Source organism: Brassica oleracea, chromosome C9 (assembly GCF_000695525.1).
Source record: "Brassica oleracea var. oleracea cultivar TO1000 chromosome C9, BOL, whole genome shotgun sequence".
NCBI classification, from domain to species: domain Eukaryota; kingdom Viridiplantae; phylum Streptophyta; class Magnoliopsida; order Brassicales; family Brassicaceae; genus Brassica; species Brassica oleracea.
In genome coordinates, this window is record NC_027756.1 from 49,482,123 (window position 1) to 49,502,245 (window position 20,123).

General features: G+C 38.2%; 5 protein-coding genes across 6 annotated transcripts; 3 read left to right on the forward strand and 2 right to left on the reverse strand.

Moving 5' to 3' along the window:
- Positions 1–174: 174 nt before the first annotated feature.
- On the reverse strand, positions 175–770 carry LOC106317844. The gene is made up of 2 exons (XM_013755628.1): positions 256–770; position 175 (listed from the first exon to the last, which is right to left on the reverse strand). Coding segments are annotated over exons 1-2 (516 nt in total).
- Positions 771–1,667: 897 nt separating this feature from the next.
- Positions 1,668–3,938, forward strand: LOC106313532 (ATP synthase subunit O, mitochondrial). Of its 2 annotated transcripts, XR_001264393.1 has the most exons (7): positions 1,668–1,866; positions 2,063–2,110; positions 2,347–2,590; positions 2,677–2,789; positions 2,876–2,962; positions 3,044–3,310; positions 3,853–3,938. XR_001264393.1 is itself a non-coding variant. In XM_013751360.1 (6 exons), exons 1-6 carry the CDS (start codon positions 1,753–1,755, stop codon positions 3,170–3,172), a joined length of 735 nt encoding a protein of 244 aa, XP_013606814.1. In that variant the 5' UTR covers positions 1,668–1,752; the 3' UTR covers positions 3,173–3,387. The 2 variants fall into 2 exon arrangements, 1 of the variants encoding a protein (XP_013606814.1); XM_013751360.1 differs by lacking the exon at positions 3,853–3,938 and having other exon boundaries at positions 3,044–3,387.
- Positions 3,939–4,674: 736 nt separating this feature from the next.
- LOC106313421 (cytochrome b-c1 complex subunit Rieske-4, mitochondrial-like) lies at positions 4,675–6,241 on the forward strand. The gene is made up of 2 exons (XM_013751219.1): positions 4,675–4,935; positions 5,401–6,241. The coding sequence occupies exons 1-2, from the start codon at positions 4,764–4,766 to the stop codon at positions 6,042–6,044; spliced, it is 816 nt and encodes a 271-aa protein (XP_013606673.1). The 5' UTR covers positions 4,675–4,763; the 3' UTR covers positions 6,045–6,241.
- A 704-nt stretch (positions 6,242–6,945) lies between these two features.
- Positions 6,946–9,441, forward strand: LOC106319499 (transaldolase-like). Its single transcript, XM_013757846.1, has 7 exons — positions 6,946–7,239; positions 7,560–7,731; positions 7,822–7,871; positions 8,011–8,311; positions 8,403–8,591; positions 8,681–8,863; positions 8,967–9,441. The coding sequence occupies exons 1-7, from the start codon at positions 7,061–7,063 to the stop codon at positions 9,210–9,212; spliced, it is 1,320 nt and encodes a 439-aa protein (XP_013613300.1). The 5' UTR covers positions 6,946–7,060; the 3' UTR covers positions 9,213–9,441.
- A 248-nt stretch (positions 9,442–9,689) lies between these two features.
- Positions 9,690–14,031, reverse strand: LOC106318261. The gene is made up of 4 exons (XM_013756158.1): positions 12,693–14,031; positions 11,925–12,496; positions 11,615–11,834; positions 9,690–11,135 (listed from the first exon to the last, which is right to left on the reverse strand). Exons 1-4 carry the CDS (start codon positions 13,923–13,925, stop codon positions 9,777–9,779), a joined length of 3,384 nt encoding a protein of 1,127 aa, XP_013611612.1. The 5' UTR covers positions 13,926–14,031; the 3' UTR covers positions 9,690–9,776.
- Between the last annotated feature and the right edge of the window lie 6,092 nt (positions 14,032–20,123).

Genomic DNA, 20,123 nt, shown 5'->3' on the forward strand with positions numbered 1-20,123 from the left:
TAAGTAAAGTACAATGGTAGCTACTAGCAACTTAAGTATTTTAACTATTTTTCCTTCCGGTTTCTAAAACACCACTAATTGTTTTCAATAGTTAAAACACCAGAAAGTTAAAAAATTACCTCGTTAAAGAAACAAAGATGGTACGCCCCACTCCTTTGAATCCTTTCCAACTTTTCTTGAAAAAGAAGAACAAACAATCAACTTTCTCAAACTATCAAATTTGAAAACTAAAAGAGATGAAACAATTAAAGGAACTAACCTAGCACATTAATGAGAAACACCAACCCTACTGAAAATATGGTAAAGAACCCTACTAAAACTATGGTAAAGACCATTAGCTTAGCTCCTGATTTCTTCTTTGTAAACTCGCCTATTCTCTTCTCAAGGATGAGCAGCTTCTGCTCACGCTCATTGGCTTCACCCTTAAGCTCACTAAGCTCCGTCTGAATGTCCCTCATCTCCTCCTCCACCGCCACGTCCCACCATTTCCAGACGTGGCAGTCTCCATCATCAGCATTGGCGCACGTAATGTACCGTCGGTATGGATGTTTAGGAGTTTGGGAATATCCGTGAACAGGCTCCGACCCACAGTAGCATGTCCTGGGGATTCCATCATCACCCTCTGGTGATGGTTCGTAGTGAATGGCTTCTGCATTCCACTGACTAATCTCAGCTTCAGCCGCGTACATCTCTGCTTCGGCTTGAAGGAGGGAGGTTAAGTCTTGAGAGTTTGATGATGAAGATGGCTGGTTGTAGCTGTATTGTCCCATTATCGTTAACCTGACAAAAAAAATTGAAAACTGACAGAGTTAAACAACCACTAATAGAGTTAAAGCAAATTAACGCGAAGAAAGCAAACCAACGAGAAGGAACGAAAACAATATCAACAAAGTGAATTCGAACACATATAAGATAACAATATCACTTAAAAGGTTTCAGTCGAAAACAGTTAAGAAATGACAAATCGATTGAAACTACAATCTGTTTCAATCCGTATAAGACACAAAGAGGAGATCCGAGACCGATACAATCCAAAAACGAGAAATAACGATTTATCCCCAAAATTTTTCCAAACCCTAATTTCTCAATTAAACTAAATTCGGTCGAAACCACACAACCAAACCCTTAATAGAGAACAGAGAACATGGAGAGTGATCTTAATCAAGAAATCTAGGAGTTAAAGCTTCGATTTACCTTGACTAGAGCCGAGGGAGCGAGATCGAGAGAGATCGCCTGTAAATCGCCTTTCTCTCCTTAACTTCTTTTTTTTTTCGGTTTCGATGGAAAATGATTTTTTTTTCTACCCCACCCAAACGCATAGCCGACGCACCCACGCAGAAGAAGACACGTGCCTAAGGATTCGATCCGTCTAAACCGTCGCAACGGCCCAGTCCTTCCTCCATTAAGCATAAATATTATTTTTTTATTACACTAATCCTACGGATTTGGTCTAAGGATTGATCAAAATCCACGGTTGCGGGTGCTCTTAACCCTGGAGACCTTTGCTGGTATGCACTTGCTGCTCTGCTTGTTCCAGTTATAAATATTTCTCATATACTCCTATTATTTAGTGTCCGCCTACAATGGTTGTAGTAAGCCCAATAAAATAAGCGTGAGTAAGCCCACTGAAGCCCAATACACTAAGTCTCCTTTCCTCATCTGACCAGTTGCTACTACTCTCGACAGAACAGCTGATTGGCTTTTTTTTTTAATCATTACTAGGGTTCCAATCAGATATCTGCAACAACAAAAATGGCTTTGGCTGGTCGTATCAGATCCGGGATCTCCCTCTTCAAGACCATCGCCGTCTCAGATTCCGTCTCCTCTGCGAGATCTTTTCCCAGTGGACGGCCGCTTATCCCTGCGGTAAATCGTCGAATCTCGACTCCAGTTTACATTTTCTTTTTGTTAGGAATCGATTTGTACAATATCAGTCGATCCGATCATATCATCTGATTGGATTCATAGCCTGAGATGATGTGATTGTCGTATTATTGCTTCCGGAGAATGTTATCAACTAATCTTTACTTTTGAATTTTTTTTTTTTTTTTTTGGGTGGCAGCTAAGAGATTATGCAACAGCTTCAGCTCAGAAAACTGGCAACGTTAAGGTACGTACACTCACACTTGTATGATGTCAATTTTTACTAGCAAAGGATGGTTGCATCTATAGACATTAATGTGTTTCATATATGTAAGAATCGCGAAATGGCTTGGATTTGTTGTGGTTAAGGCATGAAATGAATCGGTGAATAGCTGCATTATGCATTGATGTAGCACGTGGTAGTTTATTTGGATTTTATACTTTGTTTTGGTTTTTATACATTTGTGTAATGTTGTTTTTCAGGTGCCTGTGGCTTTAGTTGGTGAGTCTGGCAACTTTGCTTCGTGGCTGTACATTGCAGCTGTGAAAATGAATTCCTTGGAAAAGATTGAGTCTGATCTTTCTGAGCTTGTTGAGGCTATGAAGACAAGCCCTATTTTCTCACAGTTTACAAAGGATCCATCTGTTCCTAGAGAGACAAGACTGGCTGCTATTGTGGATGTTTGTGACAAAGCAAAGTTTGCTGAACCTACCAAGAACTTCCTCTGTATGTCAATTGAGTTTTTGAATGATTTTTGGTTAACCATGCTGTTTCTTGTGACTGATTTTTTTTTCTTTTTCTTTTCTAAACAGCTTTGTTAGCTGAGAACGGGAAGCTGAAGAACCTAGACGTGATTGTGAAAAAGTTCATGCAGCTGACAACAGCACATAGGGGAGACGTCAAAGTCTTGGTTACCACTGTCATGGTAAGCTAAAGTTTTAACACTGTTATCTTTTAAAAAACCATAACCAAGAGTGTGTATTCATACAATAAATGTTTTGGGACCAACAGCCGCTTCCCCCTGCTGAGGAGAAGGAACTCAAGGACACACTTCAGGAGATCATTGGCGAAGGGAAGAAAGTAACTGTCGAACAGAAGGTATGTGTGATGTGATGGCTCATTGCATGTTTGTTATTAATAATCCGGAATCTAAATGTTGATAATGTATATGGTGGGCAGATTGATCCGAGTATCTACGGAGGGCTAATAGTGGAGTTTCAACAAAAGGTGCTGGATATGTCTATCAGGACAAGAGCACAGCAGATGGAGAGGCTCCTCCGTGAACCTGTTGACCTCAGCAACCTCTGAGTTTCTCCCTAGAAACATGTTTGTGAAGCTGCAACCCAGCTGACAAAATAAACATATGACCCTCTCCACTTGGGAAACAATATATTGTCGTTTTTGAAATTTGCCATTTGTTGTTTGCTTCGAAATAAGCTGTTGGAGATAGGCCCGGGCGTTCTGTTTCGGTCCGGTTGATTCGGATTTTCGGTGTTATGCTCATAAGTACCATTCGGTTTTTACTAATTATCGGATTGGGTTCGGTTCGGTTCCTTCCGGGTTCGGTTTGGATAGGATTTAACCAATGTTTAAAATCGTACAAAAATATATTTTTAAAAACCTCGAAAATTGACCAATTTGCTTTTTCAAAATATATAAATTATTTACAAATCTAATTAAAAATTAGTTAAACTATCTAAATTAACTAAAAAGTATTCAAAATAACAAATAAAACAAACTACAACAATATTTTGAATACTCTAAAATATTTAAACCACCTTAATATATATATAAGAACATTAACATATTTAACTAATTTCGGATATCTTCGAATCCTAATTCGGATTATAACCAAAGTTCTAAATAGTAAGTTCATAAGTCTCATTCGGATATTTTTGTAAAACAGTTCGGATTCGGTTTTGGTTTTTTCGATTCGGGTTAAAGTCGGTACTTCGGGTTGAGTTAAAAACGCCCAGACCTAGTTGGAGATTATTTACGTTTGAGAGAATGTATGCTCAATTTGGTAAACATGATGAGACTTTTGTTTGGTAATATATTTTACTGTTTTACCCTGTGTAAGTAATAGTGAAAACCTAACTCTGTTTTTTTTTAAAAAAAACTTATGTATTAAAACAGAAGTCATAACTTTGGACTTACTAGAAATTTTTATTGGGCTATCAATAATTGGATTTAAGGAATAGATGCTCCATTAGATTTACAGATAGTAAAAATTAAATAGATATAATTTAATGTTGTAATACTATATATGTTAAATATTTAAATATTTGTCGATGTTAACTTTTAAAATTATAAATTTTTTTTTTAAAATAACAAAAATCATATTATCTAACAATGATTAATCTTTATCTTAAACCAATGAAAACAAATTTTAAACTATATAGTTTATTTTAAAAATTAAACAAAAACTAAATGTTTAATTATTTACTCGATAATATAAATCTACGAAGCAAAAAGTTAATTTTTTTAAAAAATTTCTAAATTTGTGAAATGTTGCAATATCTTTGAATAAGACAATAAAATAATATTTTACTAATCTTTATATATATTGTTACGATTTTAATAATGAAATAATAATCTGAAAATATATATATATAAGAAGATACAAATACATGTGAATTAAAATAATTTATTCAATGAAAAAATATATCGTAAACTTATTTTGTTTTAAAAATTAATAGACACATATGTTATAATATATACCAATTTAAAATTGAAAACAAAATATTTATATAAAAATAAGGAAAAACAAAAACCAAATCGATCTAGAACACTAACATTTAAAAAGGAGTTAGCTTTTTGTTTGCATCGGCCATTCATTCATCATCCCTAACCTTAGGAGTTCAACGAAACCGTAGATTCGTCCCGTCGAATAGCGAAGATGCTGCGAATTGCAGGGAGGAGGCTATTGTCTGTTCAGCAGAGATCTTGTACCGCGACCACCTTCGTCCTTTCCCGAGATCATACCATCGACTCCTCTCCCGCCGCCCCCAGATCTGCTCCCTCTGCTGATCTTTCGTCTTTCAATTCTTACCACCGGAGCCTTATAAGAGGTTTGCCCAAATCTAACAACCTTCCCTCTTCTCTCTCTGGATTGATTTTCAATTTTCATTTCAGGTGGTTTGATTGAAATATTCGAATTTTTGTGTTTACTGCGGGAGTAATTGAGATTCCACTTTTCTATCTATCTAACCGATGATCCGCAATGTTAGAGCTTGGTGAACCATTTTAGTTTCATTCTTCGGCTTCCGTGATTGATCGGATACGAATTGACTTGTTCTGAGATTTTTTTGGCCGGACCTGAGATAATCCTAAGAATTTTGGAGGATTAGTTTTCACTGAATTTCATATAATGGTAGAATTTGTTTGGATGAATCTGTTATAATCCTGCATCGAATTTTGTTTTCTCTTTGGAAGCGTACATTAATGTTATATTTCAACATTTTATTCCTTAATTTTATGGAATACTTGTAAGAAAAGATGGCTTTTCTTATTTATGTTTCTCGCTTTTCTTTTAGGTTTAGCTTCTCAAGTCCTTACCCAAGGGAATGAGGTAGGTTTTGCTTCGGAAGTTCCAGCCACGGTGGAGGCAGTCAAGACACCTAACTCAAAGATTGTCTATGACGACCACAACCATGAGCGCTACCCACCTGGTGACCCTAGCAAGCGTGCCTTCGCCTATTTCGTCTTGTCTGGCGGGAGGTTTGTTTACGCCTCTGTTCTCCGTCTTCTTGTTCTGAAGCTCATTGTCAGCATGTCCGCAACTAAAGATGTCCTTGCACTTGCATCCCTCGAGGTTGACCTAGGGAGCATCGAACCGGGAACTACTGTGACAGTGAAGTGGCGTGGAAAGCCTGTCTTCATCAGGAGAAGGACAGAAGACGACATCAAGCTGGCCAATAGCGTGGATCTTGGAACTCTGAGAGACCCGCAAGAAGATGCTGTCAGGGTCAAGAATCCGGAATGGCTAGTGGTGGTTGGAGTCTGCACTCACTTGGGATGCATCCCTTTACCTAACGCTGGTGATTATGGAGGTTGGTTTTGCCCTTGTCATGGTTCACATTATGATATCTCTGGAAGGATTAGGAAAGGTCCTGCACCATACAACTTGGAAGTACCAACCTACAGCTTCTTGGAAGAGAATAAGTTACTCATTGGTTGATGAATAAAAAAGCACAACTGTCAGCTTCATCTGTTTGCGTCTTCTTTCTTTTTCTATATTCCGGCAATTTTAGAGCAAGATTGTCTTGTTTGTTGCTGAATAATAAAAACTTGTCATATTTATTGAACTTGTACTCAATCAGCTCTGTTTTTTGATGATGATAATGGTGATGATGGTGAAAGACTCAGTTCATAGTCTGTGTTCATTCCTTTATAACTCCTATTTGTCCTGTGTATGTGAGAGATCAGTTAGTATCTAAAATTTTCTAGGCTTCAGCATCACAGATTAAGAGTTGTATTTAGTTAATTTTTAACCCCATTCTATTTTTACTCTAAAATAGAGTTTAGAGTAAAAATGTTGGTACTCTATTTCTCACTCTATATTAGAGTGAAAAATTAGTTTACTCCTAATATAGAATAGCTATTTTTTTTGTTCATCATTCTATTTTCCACTTTAAAATAGAGTACCATTGGAACAAACCATCGAAGATGGTCTTGCAACAACACGAGTTGCACACTAAAAATCTGGAGACAAAATATATAGTTTGACCTTTTTATACATGAAATAGATTGGAAAAAAAAACGTTTGACCTTTTAGCGATTGGATCAGGACAATCGCACCCTTAGCTTACCCATACTCAGGTGTCCTGGTGGCAAACACCAAAAGCCAAAGTCCGAGAGTCCCCGTGACCCTTGCAAACTGACAACAGCCATTCCTAATTACAAGACTAAAGCAACCTCTCGTGTTTATCATAAGACACCACTTGCTTAGTTCTATGGATTATTAAAATTTTATTACATGATTTTATGAAAATATGACATCATTAGGACGTGTGAATGGTTAATTATCAGCATCTATAATCCCTATCATCAATGATGTATAAAGTAGAATGATATATTCGTCGTTTGCGTTCTCCACCTAACTCACGATTTCTCTTTCACCAACCCCACACCATTTCTTCTTGTTTTTATCCTCCGATCAAACCAAAGAAGATCATCACTTTCTTGTATCTCCTAATGGCGTCCATTTCCAATCTCGCAAATCTTGCACCCGCCACTGCTACCAACTCCAGATCTTCTTCTACTTCCTCCGTCTTACCAAGATCCTTCCTCAACCTCCGCAGTTTGAACGCTAAGCTTTCCTCTTCTTCTCATCTCTCCCTTCGTCACCACCAAACATCCAGACCTTCCCTCTTGTAAGTCTATCTATTTGTCTCTGTATGCTCTGTTTCGAATCTCAAGTTGGTTCCTTTCGTAGAATAGTTTAATCGGAACTAGAAAAGTTGTTAACTTTGTAATAGTATGGATTCAGAAAAGCTTAGACTATATGTTCCTTTTCTCTGTATAGTCTCTTTCTTGGTCCATTTTTGTAGACTAGTTTAATTGAAAAGTAGAAAGTAATTAACTTTTTTTGATAAGATGGATTAAGACAAGCTAGGACTATATGTGTTGTCTGTGCAGAATCTTTCTCTTGTTTATGATTGTGTCTTGTTTCGCTTTTGGTTTATATTTGCAGTGTGAGGTGTTCAGCCTCTGGTGGAAACGGAAGTGCTGCAAAGAGAACGACTCTTCACGATCTATACGACAAGGAAGGCCAGAGTCCTTGGTATGACAATCTTTGCCGTCCCGTCACTGATCTCCTCCCCTTCATTGCCCGTGGTGTTCGTGGCGTTACTAGCAACCCTGCGGTAACTTTATATAACCATCTCTCTCTCTCTCTCTCTTTGTGCCCTTTAACTTGTCTTAAACTCCTTCACTTGTGTAAAAACCTTTTGCAGATCTTCCAGAAAGCCATATCCACTTCAAATGCTTATAATGATCAGTTCAGGTAACTCCTTTACTACAACATGTATGCATCTTATCTTATTAGGCTTTGTTTTGAGTTATCTTTTTGCTTCTTATGTTTCTTTTAGAGTTTATTTCTGATTTGTTCTATCTTTGATTTTTTTTTATGGAAACTTTATTAGGACGCTTGTGGAATCAGGAAAGGACATTGAAAGCGCCTACTGGGAACTCGTGGTGAAGGATATTCAGGATGCGTGCAAGCTCTTTGAGCCAATCTATGACCAGACAGAAGCTGAGGATGGCTACGTCTCCGTTGAAGTCTCGCCTAGGCTTGCTGATGATACCAACGGCACTGTTGAAGCTGCTAAATATCTTCACAAGGTTGTGGACCGTCGTAACGTCTACATTAAGATCCCTGCTACTGCTCCATGCATTCCTTCCATCAGAGATGTCATTGCTTCTGGAATAAGCGTCAACGTCACGGTAAATGCATATTTTGATGTTCTTATTATCTAAATGTTCCTTTCTCATGTTGGTCTTAACTGATATATCTTTTGCCTGTTCTGTTTCACAGCTTATATTCTCAATAGCTAGATATGAGGCAGTGATCGATGCATATTTGGATGGGCTTGAGGCTTCTGGACTTGATGACCTCTCTAGAGTTACAAGTGTTGCATCTTTCTTTGTGAGTCGGGTGGATACTCTTATGGACAAGATGCTTGAGAAGATTGGTACCCCAGAAGCCTTAGACCTCCGTGGCAAGGTAAAAAGCTAGGTTCATCAATGACAATCTTACACACAGTCACTTGTTATTCTAGTATGATGACACAGGGATGATGTGACTCTTTGCAGGCAGCTGTGGCTCAAGCTGCATTAGCATACAAGCTGTACCAGAAGAAATTCTCAGGACCAAGATGGGAGGCTCTGGTGAAGAAAGGTGCCAAGAAGCAGAGGCTTCTCTGGGCATCGACTAGTGTTAAGAACCCAGCTTACTCTGACACCTTATATGTCGCTCCTCTCATTGGACCTGACACTGTGAGTCATCTTTTTTATTTGTTTAATATTTAGTCTATTATGAAAATCAAAAGGCTGTAGATTTTTGTAAACAAGTGTTTCTTTTTTTAAATTGGGGGTTTAGGTGTCAACCATGCCGGATCAAGCACTGGAAGCATTCATAGATCATGGAACCGTGAAGAGGACTATAGATGCAAATGTGTCGGAAGCAGAAGGGATTTACAGTGCACTAGAGAAGCTGGGAATAGACTGGAACAAGGTGGGAGAACAGTTGGAAGAAGAAGGTGTTGACTCTTTCAAAAAGAGTTTTGAGAGTCTTCTTGGTACACTACAAGACAAGGCCAACACTCTCAAATTAGCCAGCCATTGAATGAACACCAAAAAGAAGCTTGTCTTCACGGTTTGAGTTTGGGTCTTCATTTTGGTTTACGGTGGTAATAAAATAAAAAGAACCTTTGTGCTTTTGTTCTACGGACACTATGCTTTCTAGAGATGTTATAATGGCTTTTGTTTCATGTTCACAATTTGGGTTCTTGTCTTACGGTTCTTGTATGATGGATGTTTAATTTTCAAATACTAAAAAGCTACTTTCGATGTGATGATAAGATTAAACTTTTAATGATATAACTTATAGATTTACAATTAAATATGAACATAAACCAGTGTTAGCTTCTGTTGCTTGGCTTTGTTCTATGGCCAGTGCTTGTTCAATATCAGAATCGTCATTAATAGAGACGAGGAAAAACAAAACAGAAACTAGATGCAGTTTAAGGGCTTGGTTTGGTAAGATTCACGATTGTTACACAAAACTCGTATGTTCATTTGTAAGAAGACCATAGAGTAAGTCCTGTAAACGTATCTTTGCAGTTACCAATGCATCAACTGAGAAACAAAAGGAGGTCAAGAAAGGGCTAAAACATTGTCTTATGACTGTCTAAATATACCTCAGCCCTTTGATATGTTGCTGCCTAGATATCACATACTGAGCCACTGAGTAAACAATGCCTAAAACTCCCAGAAGGCGAACCTGAAACACGTCTGTTATAAGCACGGCTGCAAAGCTAAGTGGCAAAGTCAGCATCGGCGACGGGTCTGAGTTTTTAGTGCTGTAACTCCACACGTATCTGTTGAATATAATGTGACCCGGTGCTGTGAGTATTAAAAGAGCGAGGTTCTTCACCGCAAAGAACCATTCACGCCCTCCAATTTCTACTCCCCAACCTGTGTTTCCACCGAACCAAACTTCTTCCCATACAACGTACAGAGAGGATAAAGCCAAGTATGTTGATATAGCTAGCGTGACGGGGAAGTATCTCTGTTTGTCGCCGAACCCGGATAAGAGATCAGAGTCTTGGTTCAGGAGAAGTAAGATAGGAGCCAGGAAGAAGATCGCTTGGCTTGAGCCGCCGGAGATGTGGATGTTGAGAATTAAGCATATGGCAAAGCACACGATGGTGGCAACGTTGCCAACCGCAGGCATCCAGGCCGCTCCTTCTTCCGACATTTTCTCTATTGCAAAGCTTTGGATCGAGGTGGCCCGGCGTTGCTGCATCAACCTCGTTCGTGTTGGGAACATCCCACTTGCGCCGCCTTGAGTTTTTGACTGACCACTCTTCTCAGAGACTTTCTCACGCAAAAGCGAAGTGAGCTCAAACTTGATCAAGAGAGCTATGAGCATAAAGATCGCTGCATAGAGACCTAGAAGAGATGTTCTTGCACCTTCAATGGCCAACATCGCTGTGACTTTCTTATCCTCCTCCCTTGCATCCCAGCCCCAGGCAGCATTATCCCCGAGATCATTTTTGATTCTAACCTGACCTTCTAACAGATATGTCACTGGAAATAGAGCCACGAGAAGAGCAAACACCCAGGGAAGCAGCTTTGTGCTTGAGGCAGATGGAAAATGGGTGAAGATGACAAAAACCGAGGCACACACCATTGTTACAACAATCAGAGCGTGTAGAACAGCAGCTTGTAGAAAGAACTCTGCAGATATGTAAACACCGAGAGCTAGACCCATGGCAACGGAGTAAAATGCTCTCAGTTCTACCACGTATTTGATTGGGATTAGAGATGTGGCAGCAGCGAGAATCAACAGGAGTGCCACAATCAACAACCAAGATGGCCAAGTCGGTTTGGATGCCATGAATCCGTAGATAGAGATGTCATCAGCTGACTGACGAGCGGCCTTGATCATTTCTGAATGGTAACTCCAGGTCATAGGCATCGGTGGCTGCATCAGAATAAACATGCATCCAGTTGCCACTACCAATACCAAGCTTCTCTTAGCGGACTGCAAAAAAAAAGACGATAATTGCCCTATCAGTGATAAGCAACAACTGAACCATCTCTTACTAGTATTTAAACACTTAAAATCAAGACCTTAGGTCCAGCACCACTACACGTACATAAGTCTTACTACTCCATGAAATTTAATTGCAGGTTTATAAAACGAGTGCTTTCAAGAATAGATGTAAATAAATTAATTTAAAATATTCTTCTTCTCATGCTTTTTATTTAACTCCATGATGTAACCTCTGACCGTAATAGACAAACTCATAACATGTTAAATGACCCCATAGGAACCGAGAACTAGAGGCTTGCTAAAGAAATGCTGCTATCTTTAGGTCACCTAAGAATCTTACAGAACACTTTCATAGGTAGCAGTGATAACTGGTTTGAATCATATATGGAAGATGGTTCCTTTTATATAATCAGATGGAAGATAAAACAAACGAAACATGCAATGATGCAAATAGTAAACAGACATACCAGGACATGCGAAAAGTGGAGTGCAACAATTGGTATACAGGCCAGACCAATTAAAACGATGCAGAAACCAAGAAGCAAGCCATCAGACGGTGGTCTTCCATTCCACCACTGTAGAGCATCAAATATCGTTTCTCGGCAAAACCAAACAGAGATAGCAACCACTAAGGCATGAGCATAACCTTGCCATGGTTTCATTTTAGAGGCAGATTTCGACTTCTCCCTGCACATTCCACCAACAGAGTCAAATAGAATCAATGTTAAAATTCAAGGTGAGATGATGTCTGTAAAAGTCAAAATCCCTATTACGTACTTGTATAGCAGCAAGGGAGGGGAAACAGCCAGCAGTAGAGCTGCAGACACCCATACAACTGATTTTGATGAAAGGAACAGCATAGCCAACTTTGATGAATACAGACAAGTCAAGATCCAGACCGCCTTTGATCCAATTCGGTGATCAGCAAACAGTCTCCTCACCACAGCCAATCCAATTAGCGTCGTCGAGATAACCATGTAACTAGGGTACATCACATCGTCTTCCATTCCATAATGGTATATGGTTGAGTAATTAAAAAAGCGGTCCTCAATGTAGCACAGCAATAATGCGTGGGCCACCATACCAGCTTCGGCCAGGAAGTGAAATTTTGATGGGAGAAGAACAAGACCAGGGATGACCATGGCTATGATAATGTTGGCCACTATAAGCTTACAGAATGATTTGAGGAACATGCCGGCTAGCCATATGTTTAAATCCCAGTAGTTGTGCATTACGAACCATATAACCATTAAGCTTCCAAGCGCAACAAATGCAAAGTAAGAGGGCACACTTTTCTTTGTGAAAAAACGAGCAAAATAAAGCCCAGCGACTGCAGGAAGAGGAGTAAACTGCAAGAAAAACCGAGTGAAATTCATTTATTACTATAGAGGTGGTCATAAATCAAGCACAGGGCATTACAAATGAGGCAATTAACAAACTCCAAGGTGTCAACTTTCAGAAGTAGCTATTACAATGAAAACTCAAGGAACTAGTTATTGATAACAATAGCAACATAAGCTATGCAATTGGAAGTAAAATACTTACCAGAAGTGGAAATCCTACAACAATAGCTCCAGCAGAACTCACAATCACAGCTAAAGCTGTGAAAAAGGCAGAGCTAAGACCACTCGAGATCATTCCAAGAACCGAAGCACCAGCGCCAGCAGCACCTCCAAGCATCGTCGTCGTCACCAGAAGGTAGTTCAACGGAGGGGGAACTTGGATATACTTCCCAAAGGAGCGAAAAACAACTCTAATCTCCAAACAAATCACAATCACAACCATAGCAACAGCCCCATTCACAATCCGAATGCTCTGCAGCTGACGGGAGTCCTTGGTAACCCACCAAAGACCACCTCTCGTCGAGGCGTAGAGCTGAAACAGGAAAGGGACGAAGAACAGGAGCAGCAGATCGGAGACCGAAGCAGCTGACAAGAACATCACAGAGTAATGCGACGCCACGTGGAAGAGAAGCGGCATGAACATCAGATTCAGCGAAAGGAAAGAGCTCTCGAGAGATCCAAGGATGTAGTTATCCTCAGGGATCTCTCCTCCGAGGTACTTAGCCTCCTGCTTGGTCTTGAACGACGAAACCCTAGGAATCGCGAAAAGCCAGTAGAACACGCAAGCGAACACGAGGAAGTAGTAAGACGAGCTGCTCATCCCGACGGCGGAGATCGTAGCCCAGGCGAAAAGCGAAGAGGCGGTGAAAGGAGCGCAGGCGAACAAGAGACGCTCGAGAGCGACGACGATCGAAGGATTTTCGAGCTGGAGCCACTTGAACTGAAGCGAAGTCCAGCATCCGATGAGGAACGTGGTCTCGGCGCAGAGAAACGCCGCGAGGAGGCCGAGGGGGAGGGAATTGAAGGAGGAGAGGAGGGAGGAGGAGAAGAAGAAGGCGATCTGGGCCGTGATGAGCGACATCCATATCCCGAGGAAGGCTCCGAACTTGACGTCGAGGGAATCGACGATGTAGGAGATGAGGAGGCCGACGGTGAGGGTGGCGATCACCGGAGCGCCGCCGAGGTCGAGGAGGAAGGCGGCGCAGGGGACGAGAGCGAGAGCGATGCGTCCGTTGTAGGCGAAGGAGGAAGGAGAGAAGCGAGAGTTGCTGGATCTCGAAGTAGCACCGCTAGTTCGACGATCGATGAAGCTTCGGGTTGAGGCGAGGCTCATGTGGGGAGAGTAGTTGGGAGAAGATGAGGCTTGTTCACTTGAGGAGGAGGTGGAGGATATGTGCGGCCGGAATAGCCGCGGCTGCAGCTCCGGTGGCAGCATCTTCGCCGGAGTTTTTCTTTGAATACGATTGTTGGCGAAATCTCTCTCCGTTCGCTGATGGTGAAATGATCTGTGGGTTTATTTTTTCGCGGAAACGGTGACGTGTTAGGAAGAGTAGCAGCCGTTGGATCTTAAAAGTGGGGCCTCTCAATCCTCTAGCTTTCGTAGGTCCGCATCCAGAGAACAGCATCTCAATCCAAGCAAAACACTGTCGTTTCGTCATGTGAGAGTGATAAGCATTGTTTTGAAACCGATCCGGATCCGCGGTTGAACCGGTAAACCCAATGACCCAGAACAAATCCGGTTTGAATCTTTTACAAAACCCAATATTAAAAAATCCGCAAAAACCCGCAAAAACCCAGTAAAACCCGGAACTCGATACCGGTTGAACCAATAAATAAGTTTTACTTCGTTTTTTAGTTTTAATGATGTTTTACATTATATTTTATATTCTAAGTTTCCAATTAAAAAGTTAGATGCTGATAAAAAAAGTTAAGTTTTCTATTTTGAGTTTTATATTTGTGATTTTTAGATTTTGATGAAGATTTCATTATGCCACCTGAAGACAATGAAATGAACGATGGTAGAGAAAATCAAAATTAGTTGATGTGATTTGGCGTTAGTTTATTTACGTTATTCACAATTTATTACAATGATCTTTTACTTTCCCGGAGCTCTTTCTTCTGTATCTAGGATCATCAAAAAAAGCAAAAATACTTTTTCTACGGTTTATTTTGTATTTGAAGTTTAATTTATTATTCACATTAGACATTTAAATATTTATAAATTTTATGTCTGATTTTTTTTAGATGTCATAACTCTTAACTTGTTAGAAAAAATTTTAAATAGTCTAAACTATTTTTTTTTATATTTTGTATGCCAAATGAAAATAAAAATATAAAAATTAAAATTAAATATTTTTTAAATATTTTTAAAATAAAATATATACATATCCAAACTATTATTTTATGTTTTAAAAAACATCTATAAAATATTAAATTTTAGTTTCTATATTTTTATTTAAATAGCTGATATATTATTATATAATACAATTAATTTATTTATTAATCTGCGGTTCATCCGCGGTCAACCCAGTGACCCAACAATCCGGTAAATCGTCCGGTTCGGCGTCCGGCTCGGGTTTAAAAACATTGGCGATAAGTCAACGAAACACGACGTCTTTACACAAATTTTCCTAAAGCAAGTCATGTAATTAAAGATGGTTCACATTTCACAAGCAACTCCGATTATGAGTGGTTAACAATGAGTCTAAGAATTTTAATATTCAGATGGAAAATATTACCAATTCTTTTAAATAAATTTTAGCCTTAGGGTTTATAACTTTAAGGTTTTAAGATATAGTAAATTATTTATATGATAGTTTGAAAGCAGAATTGAACATGCTCTAACCGATAGCTTAAACCACCCATGAGTTCAAAGCAAAAACCACACAACAAACATACAATTGAGACAGGGTTTAAAAGGCGCAATAAGCAGAGAACTACTATTCAGAAAACATTAAACAAGTAATGCAACTATTCAGAAAATGTATTCATAAGACATTAAACAAAGGAAATGTAGAAACTAAAATTCAAATGATGCTATTAAATAAATATCGTAGAAGCAATGACATACACTAGTATCATACCAAATATATTTTTGATCATCGTGATAACATATTTACAGAGTATGATACATAAATCATATATGAATCTTGATGCATAATGTCATATAATTGCTCACACATCAAAATTTAACAATAAAATTGCAAGAACATGATGCATAATGCATAATGTATTGTAAATTAATGCAAAATGCAGAATATATGACGTGATACAGAATGTGCATACACCAACTGAAGTTTATGCATGATGTAAAATGTAAGACGCTCATACAACAAGAAAAATAATTTATAAAACAACACTTCTCAAACATCCAAACTTATCGATAAGATTGCAAGAACATGATGCATAATGCAAAATGTATTGTAAAAACATGATGCATAATGCAAACTGTATTGTAAAATGCAAAATGCAATGTAAAATGCAAAATGCAATGTAAAATGCAAAATGCAAAATGCAATGTAAAATGCAAAATGCAGAAGTGTATACAATTAAAATTAATGCATAATGTAAAATGTAAGACGCTCTCATACAACAACCAAAATTTAACTATAAAACTGCCAAGAGGAAATCAAAGGGTTAAATTGATAACTTAGAGAGTTTATGGAGTTAAGCAAATAAAAACCACAAACTACATGAGACTCAACTAATTACAAAGAGGTTTGAAAAGCATATACCTGTCGCAGAAGTCTGATACACTTGGAATGTCCTCAGAATCTCTAACGATTTGAACACCTTCTGAAGCACAAACCTGAAGAAATAAAAAAAGTAATTAGTCTATAGATCAAGTAGCATGCCCCTTGCTTACCTCTGTTACTTCCCAGATCATGAATTAGTCTTTGTCTTCATGACATAAGTGGTACAGTAAAGAATCACATTTAATGCGTAATATTTTGAAGTTGTGTTGGTCGTTCTCTTTTTTTTTTCCATCCAACAAACCCCCACTTATAAGCCTTGTGGTAGAGAAACGATTGTGTCTTTGTCCTTGGTTGTTTGTTCCTTCCAACAAGCTGAAAGCTGAACACCTATAAGGCTCTATATAAGCCGTGGGTAAGTACTTACATTCAAGAATCTGTTTCCAGTTTGAAGCCTTTGTCTTAAGACTTTCTCAAACCATTGATCTTTAAATAACTGAAAAACAGATTTGAGTCAAGCCGTGGGTATAGTAAAGTCTTCTGTCTTAAAGACTACATAGAGCCGTCTGGGTCTTATTTGCCATCCTCAAATGACTCCAAACGGTCCCAATGTCATTGAATCTGTCTATAAAGATTTTTAACCGATATTGTCCATGTCTAGAGATTTTATAAGCCGTGGGTAGTTCAGTCAAGAATCTGTTTTCAGTTTGTAGTCTATGTTTTAAGACTTTTTGTCGTTAAACTCCATCTCATTCAAGTAACTGAAAAACAGATTTGAGTCAAGCCGTGGGTAAGTAAAGCCTTTTGTCTTTAAGACCATAAAGAGTCGTGTGGTGTTATTTGTCATCGTCTCACCTATTATTTTTCCATCCAACAAGTCTTTTAATCGATCCATTGTCTACTTTTGTAAGCCGTGGGTGTAAGGTAAGGAATCTGTTTTAAGTTCTTAGTCTTTGTCTTAAGACTTTCCTGTCGTTAAACTCCATATCATTCAAGTAACTGAAAAAAAGATTTGAGTCGAGTCAAGCCGTGGGTAATTAAAGTCTTTTGTCTTATTTGCCATCCTTCAATGACTTGTTCTAAGAAGCTATTCGTTTGTTCCCACCGAACAAGCTTCCAAACTGCTCCATTGTCACTGAATCTGTCTAAAGAATCTTAACCGATAGGTGTCTTTGTCTATAGACTCTTATAAGACGTGGGTAAGTAAGTACTTACTTTCAAGAATCTGTTTTCAGTTTAAAGTCTTTGTCTCAAGACTTTATCAAACCATTGATCCATTTCTCTTCCCTTTTAATATCTGAAAACAGATTTGACTCAAGCCGTGGGTAAGTAAAGTCTTTTGTTTTTAAGACCATAAGAGTCCGTGTGGTGTCTGTCATCTACCATCCTCAAATGACTTATATTCTAATCAGATGGTCGTTAATTTCCATCCAACAAGTCTTTGATTCTGCCCCATTGTCATTGTCTTTAAAGACGTGGGTGTAGTAGTAAGGTAAGGAATTTGTTTTCAGTTCTTAGTCTTTGTCTTGAGACTTTCTTAAACCGACTGTCGTTAAACTCCATCTCATTCAAGCAACTGAAAACATATTTGAGTCAAGCCGTGGGTAAGTAAAGTCTTGTCTTAAAGACCATAAGGGTCGTGTGGTGTTCTCCTTGCCATCCCCTAATGACTTGTTCCAAGAAGCTGGTCGTTAATTTTTATTCATCCAGTCCTGAGCCCCTATCATGTTTCCATCCACCAACAAGTCTTTTAACCGATCAATCGTCTACTTTTGTAAAGCCGTGGGTGTGTGTGTAAGGTAAGCACAATCTGTTTTCAGCTCTTAGTCTTTGTCTTAAGACTTTTTCAAACCGTTGTCTTTAAACTCCATCTCATTTAAGATAACAGATTTTGAGTCAAGCCGTGGGTAAGTAAAGTCTTTTTGTCTTTAAGACCATAGAGTCGTGTGGTATTATTTGCCAACACGTAATGACATGTTCTAAGCCGCTGGTCGTTAATATTCATCCAGTCTTAAAACTGCCCCCACTGTCATTGTATTTCCTATAATAATGTTTCCATCCAAAAAGTCTACTTTTATAAGCCGTGGGTAATACAGTCAAGAATCTGTTTTCAGTTCTTAGTCTTTGTCTTAAGACTTTCTCAAACTGTTGGTCGTTAAAATCCATCTCATTCAAAGAACTGAAAACAGATTTGAACCAAGCCGTGGGTAAGTAAAGTCTTTTGTCTTAAAGACTATAGAGCCGATCCATTGTCAGTTCTTAAGTCTTTGTCTTAAGACTTTCTCATAGAATCCATCTCATTCAAAGAACTGAAAACAGATTCGAACCAAGCCGTGGGTAAGTATTTGTCTTAAAAGACTATAGAGCCGATCCATTGTCAACTTTTATAAGCCGTGGGTAATACAGTCAAGAATCTGTTTTCAGTTCTTAAGTCTTTGTCTAAAGACTTTCTCAAACCGTCACATTCAAAGAACTGAAAACAGATTTGAACCAAGCCGTGGGTAAGTAAAAGTCTTTTGCCTTAAAGACTATTATAGAGCCAAGTGGGTCTTATTTGCCATCCCCTAACATCCTTCCTTAATACAATGCACTACCAAACCCATAGTATCGGTCCAATAAACAATCTTGCTAGGGGATGGTCTTATAGAGGCAGCAACGGGACAATGTTCCCAAATAAGAATCTGACACAACACTATTAGATTAGTGTCTGCCTATGATCTTTTTTGGGTTTCAAGTGAAAAAACAAAACCTTCAAAACAAAACAACACAAAACAAAGTTTGATTTCAAAATCCCCAAGACATGAAACAAAGAATCTCAAAACGAAAACCATATAATAAAGCTTCAAAACAAAACGGGAAACTCTTAGCCCAGACAAAGAATCCAACTTAAACTCTAAGCCAAGGAAGACAGATTAAAAGCAAATCGCGAACGTATTTACACGAAACTTAGTAACCCTAAAATAGATTGAGACGACTAACGAGAAAAAAAAAAAAAGAAACTCTGATCAAGATCAATAGATCAAATTAACCGATTAGACAAACTTTGAAGCCCTAGAAGCCAAATCGCATATCAAAAATTTCACGGGCAACTTAGAAATCTTGATACAAATACAGCGATCGAAACACTTACATATCTGAGAAAGTAAACGATTTGTTTCTGGAAGAGACGACTGAAAGGAGAGAGCAAATACGAAAAAGGGTTTCGTTCGAGAACTCGCGTCGTCTCCTAATGGTTGGTTATATAGAGTCGACTTCGATCGAGCACATTCTTGGGGGAAAAAAAAAGGAAAGAAAGAAAGAAGTGCTTTGATAAACACGCGTTTCTCCTAACGGTTATATTTTAATTTTGAGTCGGTGTATTTTGTAATCGAACCGGTCCTGAATTCTTACAATACCAATATAAACCAAACCGGTTCTTTTTCCACGTTGGCTAAATATTAACCGACGTCGTTTTTCATGTCAATTTGGCAATTTCTAACTTTTTTTTTTCTTGGGTTACACTTCCGAGAAAGAAAACTAATCACATATTTTTTCTTTCATAAAATATGGTTGGTGAGGTAGTCATTAGGGTTCTTAGCAATGGAATCCCCTTTGCATTCATTTTCACAAAAATAACATGACATGACTTATAACTTAATATGACATGGACAATTACATTTAATGTTAATTTATCTTTTTGGTAAACTTTTAAAAATATAGTAATAACTCATATATTACATTTAATGTCGATTTATATTTTTGGAATTTATTTTATAAAATGGTAATAACTCATAAATCATCACTAAAATAAATATATTCAAAATGGCATTACAAATTTCGAAATATCATTTAATTATATATTTTTAAATTATACAATTTTATTACTAAAACCTTCAAAAATGTATACAATTTTTTTAGAAAATTATAAAATTTAATCGTAAAATCATTAGTTTCTTATATAT